Source organism: Schistosoma mansoni, chromosome 7 (genome assembly GCF_000237925.1).
Source record: "Schistosoma mansoni strain Puerto Rico chromosome 7, complete genome".
Lineage (NCBI taxonomy): Eukaryota > Metazoa > Platyhelminthes > Trematoda > Strigeidida > Schistosomatidae > Schistosoma > Schistosoma mansoni.
Genome location: NC_031501.1, coordinates 8,029,355 through 8,035,744, shown reverse-complemented (window position 1 = coordinate 8,035,744; position 6,390 = coordinate 8,029,355). Strand labels below are relative to the sequence as shown.

Genomic DNA, 6,390 nt, shown 5'->3' with positions numbered 1-6,390 from the left:
TTACAAAAACCACTACTCACCTGAATCGACTTCAATTTCCTCAGTGATCCGAGACGGTACTGGTGACGCTGTATAACAGAAAAAAATGAAAGAAAATGTGATTAGGAAGGACGTGAGTGTGTGCTGCGAATATGCTTGTTTCGTGAATGTGTTCTTCGCTGCACTCGTCATGCGTACAAAATTAGTGGTGAGGTAATTTGCGTCGGTACAACTCAGTCAATCAGTTCGGTATTTCACATCTCTCCTCAACATATGCTCATTGATAACAGGCATGTGGAAGAAGAGAATTTTTTACTTCAGCTGTGTGAATTTTCCCTCAATTCGTGTGAAATATCTTTGACTTTTCTAGGAAGTTATTTTACAATAATTCCCACAGTCTGATTTCGTCTTTCGTTATCTTTTCGTTTTTTTTTGTGAAATATTTTTTTTTAATATAATATGCTCTGTGTTTCGTAAAATAAGATTGCGCGGATTTTATCAGTAACGATGGATGAATTCAAATATTCTTTTTATCGAACGTGTGGTTGGTTCGGATTATTTTTTGTCTTTTCTTCACATTCCTCGCAATATATATATCTGAGAATTAATAAATTAGGTTTGAGTTTTGGTTTCTCTATGAAGTGACTTCATTTTTCAGATGGATATAATGAGTATTTAGTTCACACAGATACTATGATCTGTTACATACTCAATATTTTGAGATAGGTAGAGATGCAATGTAACCTTTCCTCTCATATAAGTAAAGAAACGCTTCACGAACTTACATTTGGCTGTTATTTACTACAAAAGAATGAAAACAATATCGTGATTTAAATAGGAATAATATATATTTGTAAAATCTCAGCGAATGAATTTATAGTAAATCCAACGTTTCGCCTGGCAATCTGGTCCAAGCTTTTTCAAGGAATTATAATCAAACATCAAAATTATCGAATATAAGTAGGTACATGGTTCTCCGGGTTCATTGTACATTGAATAGGTCATCCAATCAATGTTAACAATGTCTAAACTAGGTATGTGTATTAGTGTGTAAGAGATGTGTGATGTGAAGTGATGAGTGTTCATATAACATATTGTATAGAAAACGTAAGAGGTGAGAGGAGAAAATTACATTTACACTAAATATTGTCTCTTATCAATGAATTTATAAGGAAACATACAATTTGTAATATATGTGATATGAATCATATCTGTCACAGTATGTATAACATGAAGATAAATAAACAAAATAAAAATAAAAATATAAAAGGGTGAAATTTGAAGAGCGTAATTTTGAAACTGTATGTATGTGTCATTTTTAATGTTCCAGTGAATTAATAAGCAAATTCCGATAAGACAACTGATTAGAATCATCGAATGCAATAATATAAGAGTATTTTTTCGAACAAACAATACCCTAAGATCAAAGTTAGTAAGAATTAAAGATCCAATTCACAAAGAAGAACAACAAAATTGTGTCTATGAAATCAGATGTAGTGACTGTAGTGCAACGTATGTAGGTGAAACATCAAGACAACTGAATGTGAGGGTGAAGGAACACAAACAATGTTTGAAACACATTCCTAAATCCTCAGATGATGTAAGGAAACTAGAGAACAAATCAGCGATAGCATCACATTCGATAGAATCGGGTCTACAATTGATTTCATTCACAAAAAACCTTTCAAAAAGATTTTAATTCTTACAAGGAAAGACAAACAGCTGAAGCCCTATACATTTGGGCTAATCCAAACAATATTAATAGGAGGGATGGAATACAATTAGCAGTGCCATGGTGTCTAATCATTAATAAGTAAAAATTTGAACTCCTTAACGTTTTTTTATCTATTTCGTATTATCTAAATGACAACAATTGCATTCGATGATTCTAATCAATTGTCTTATCGGAATTGTTAAACAATTCACTGGAACATTAAAAATGACACATACATACAGTTTATAAAAATTTGCACTCTTCAAATCTCACTCTTTTATTTTTTATTATTTTTATTTTGTTTAATTATCTTCATGTTATACATACTGTGACAGATATGATTCGTATCATATATTACAAATTGTATGTTTCCTTATAAATTCATTGATAAGAGACAAATATATTGTATGAATGTAATTTCTCCTCTCACCTCTTACGTTTTCTATACAATATGTTATGTGAACACTCATCACTTCACATCACACATCTCTTACACACTAATACACATACCTAGTTTAGACATTGTTAACATTGATTGGATGACCAATTCAATGTACAATGAACCCGGAGAACCATGTACCTATTTATATTCGATAATTTTGATGTTTGATTATAATTCCTTGAAAAAGCTTGGACCAGATTGCCAGGCGAAACGTTGGATTTACTATAAATTCATTCGCTGAGATTTTACAAATATATATTATTCCTATTTAGTGTCTTACATCAACTCGGCGCTCAAATACTGTGAAACTATTCGCTCTTATTTAGATGTGAGTTCTTATAAATATAGTGGTTTGGTGTGTATGATGTTGATCATTCGGTTGAACAATAGCACATTATTCGAAATGGGACGTTATTCATTCTCAAATCTTTTCAAACTTCTACCGATACGTTAGCGGTTCAGTTAGAGCACATTTCACTAAATCTCTGTACAACATCATATATTATCTGGTTTCATGATTAACCTACATCACAAAGAAGACTCATTGAATTCCAGAACACAATTTCAATACAGTTTCACCCCACGTGTAAGTCTGAATGAATTTGCTGTCTCGTAATCATCGAACTTCAAAGTAGGTGACAATTTAACAAAATATTTTTTATTTTTGAAAATTTATTGAGTAAACTCACATTCATGGCATTTTCATTCCAAAACCGGTAGAGAAAAGAAAAGTTTGAAAATAAAGAGTTTGTTTATTTGTTGAGAATGCAATGTCGAATAAACACACATGTGCTCAACAGAGCTCAATAAAAAGGCTTATTCATGGGAATGGTCTCAATCTATTTCTTTGGCTTGTTTCATATGATCACACAAGATGCAAATTATCACTAATGCGCCTTGGTTGACTACACATATGTCTTGTATTGGGATGACCACAGTGAGTACGACATTTCTGTGGACTGGTTTTAATTAAATTTGTAAACGTCTGCAATTATTCGCAACAGTCAAGATTGTGCAAACGATTTCATCGATTTTGATAATCATCAAATGACTCTAAATGTGTACTCGAAAAACTCAATTTATTGAGATAAGACACATTCATATGGAAAGAGGTTCAAAACTCATCACAATGCGACATCAGAAGCATGAACTCAATTCCAAGTAAGAGTTGACTTGACGAATTCGACAAACTATCATAATCGAAGTGTTTCATCACATAAGAAAACTGTAAATCTAAAGCAACATTGAGGTCAATCAGACTAGCTCTTCTATTCTAGATATATATTATTTCTATGTCAACTGTTGTGACCACATTACGCCGACCATTGAACTGTGACCATACGTGATTATGCAAGTAACTGCCAGTAAATGACTGCGATATCTGTTTATTGGCAGGCATTGTTAGCAGACGTTCAAAAAACATTCTTTGAACCTTACTACGGAATCAGATTTGGACGTACACGAATATCTTGAAAGATATTACTTTTCAAATTGTCGACTGAAAGACATGTGCACATCTTGCTACTTCCACAAACGTGCCTGCTAAAGAAACCTTTCAATGCATAAGAAACATGAAAAATGTTACCCATTGTCGGTAGAGAGAAGAGATTTTCATGTTCGTTGAACAGAATGAACACTTCTTCCATTCCTTCGCCTGGTTCGAAGTCGTTCGCATAATACTCAGCTTGATCGCTCGGGAAGATGAACATCCGTAGGTGTTGTCTTGAAAATCCTCTGAATATAATGGTCGAATCAGTTGATTCACAGGCTGATGTTTCTCTTTCCCAACTCACATGTGGATACAGATTCGGCATCAACTGTATTTCAACATTCTCGATTCTCGGAACTAGGAAAGAATGAAATGAACAATGTTATTACAAAATGAATGCATTGTGACATTGTCACAAGCGACAATAGCAGTTGCTGGATGGCAAACCTGACAAACTTTGTCGTACTGCGTCCTTGTTACAACGCACTAAAGAACAGGCATCTATCACTAGCAATGCATTCAAATGATACACTGAAAGTGTTATCTTAAAAAATTTAAATAAACAATTCGATACTTCTACGATTATGATAAAATTGGAAGAGAAAATATGATCGTTTGGTAACAGTTTGAAAACTGCTCACCTCTTTTGTATGTCATCTGGTATGTCCGAAAATTGGAAGGAAAAAAGGCGTTGGTGTAGCCCTCCGCACGATATTTTGTAACATCACATGGTTTACCAACAGCTTCCAATAAACCTATATTGCCTCCATAAACTTTCACCGTATTATCACCCCAAAAGTATACGTCATGAACCAAATAAACATAACCGAAACTTTTGTGCGTCATTTGTTTCCATTCGAAAGCCATAGCTGCTGTCTGTTCTTGAATCACGCGGAAAGTATTTGTATTTGGATCGTCTGTTTGAAAACAAAAACACTTCCTAATAAGTTTTAATAAGGTGTTATTATTCTTTTAGGTATAAATACTAGTCCAATGCGATGACATTCATGTCCATAACATTCAAAATCCTGCATTCGATAAACTAATGGTCAGGCTATATCGAAAATGATTTTATTTTTGTAATTATGTAGACGTAAAATAAGCCAGCGGGAGATTACTCTAGTTTTGTCTTGTCTTTTAAGTTCAATCCACAGGCGGGTCAGTGTAAACACTGTTCAGTTGTATCAGAAACGTGAATAATGGCCCACGTCATACATTTCACGTAACATCCTCAGTGTAGAATATCAATGCGGACAAACATAATCATCTTCAGTAACCTTCGTTCACTATTCATATCAGACTTGGTAAACATTGAAATTATTCTGTGGCTACTGAATACTAGTTCTAGTAGACAACAATATTTTTAAACACTCAGTTATTTAGTCCGATGATGTCAGGAACATTTTTACTTGTGATGAATTCTTCGTTGAACAAGAGAAATAGACTACTGTTTTTGCAGTCACTATCAATCGCAACAATTTCACTTGTTTTCTTTATTATGAAATTAGCAAAAATGAATAATTATTCGACAAGGGAACAAACGCTCAAGAAATATGCTAATTTAGAGAGAATTAAAGCAACAACTGATACTGATTACATAACGATTGAGTAATCATTCATGATAATAATAATGGCACTCACTTCTAACCATATTTGTTTCCAGATATGCGAGTTCATTCTGTCCGTTTACAGTGTGTATTGGTGTGAATACTAGTGATACTAACGAGAAAACAAGAGAAAAAAACAGAAGTACACGCGACAACTTTGTAAACTTGAGAAAATTAATTTCAACATCATTCAATACTTATCACATGAGCACCAGCAGTTTGTTTGCATTTGATTGCATGTTGCTACATCCAAATATATCAAAATGAAACGCTGAATCAAACTACAGTGACGTTTTACTGGTATTACAAATTAGCGATCACAGTTTTGTAACAAATGACATTATATCAGTTTTGATATCTTATCATTTGATAAATTGTGAGACTCGTCTTGAACATACGACAAAAAAATTTATGGTTGATTACATTCAGTCATCATCATGGTTTCCCTAAGGTGTTATTTAGCTTAAGTAAAGTAAACATAGAAATCTAAAGAGCTTAACTCACCGATCATCACTGCAAGGAAAATGGAGATGTATTCGTCTGACCGTACCATATTTACAGTCTTTTAAAAAGGTTGTCGACGGTATCATTATAAATATGTATATAAATATATATATATGTAGAGAGAGAGAGAGAAAGCGAAAATATCAAATAAATAACTTCAGATACTAGACGACTGTTTTTCAATAAGGTCATTTCATTAAAGACCTTAAAGATTTTCTTTCTATTTAGTCCTCACAATCTGATCTGTTGTAAGATTGAGGTAACATTATCTTACGATATCATGAAATTAACGGAGTTTTACAACAAAACCAGTCACATGGTATGCCGTGCGACAATTATATTCTGAATTATTTAATTCTTGTTGAGTTATCGGATGATGATTTATGAAATTGTGATTTTGTTCATAAGTTAGCAGTGAACCTAGTATTTTCGTCTAGAACATATAAACACTTGTTAAATCACGTTAGATCATGACTGTAAGAATGGCGTGTACCTAACCTTGCAGAAATGTATTATTATTATTATGCAAATCAAAATAAATGTCAATCAATTTCTAAAGTGAGAATGTGCTTTAAGATAGTCTATACAATTATACTGTATGGATCTGAAACGTAAAGAACTACCTCAAGCGTCATTAAAATGTACATGTATTTAT

General features: G+C 33.0%; 1 protein-coding gene across 1 annotated transcript; it reads right to left on the bottom strand.

Annotated features, from left to right (window-relative positions):
- Positions 1-3,571: 3,571 nt before the first annotated feature.
- Smp_166730 (hypothetical protein) lies at positions 3,572-5,784 on the bottom strand (the record flags this gene model as incomplete). The annotated part of the gene is made up of 4 exons (XM_018798756.1): positions 3,572-3,981; positions 4,266-4,541; positions 5,266-5,343; positions 5,736-5,784. 4 exons carry the CDS (start codon positions 5,782-5,784, stop codon positions 3,572-3,574), a joined length of 813 nt encoding a protein of 270 aa, XP_018653666.1.
- Between the last annotated feature and the right edge of the window lie 606 nt (positions 5,785-6,390).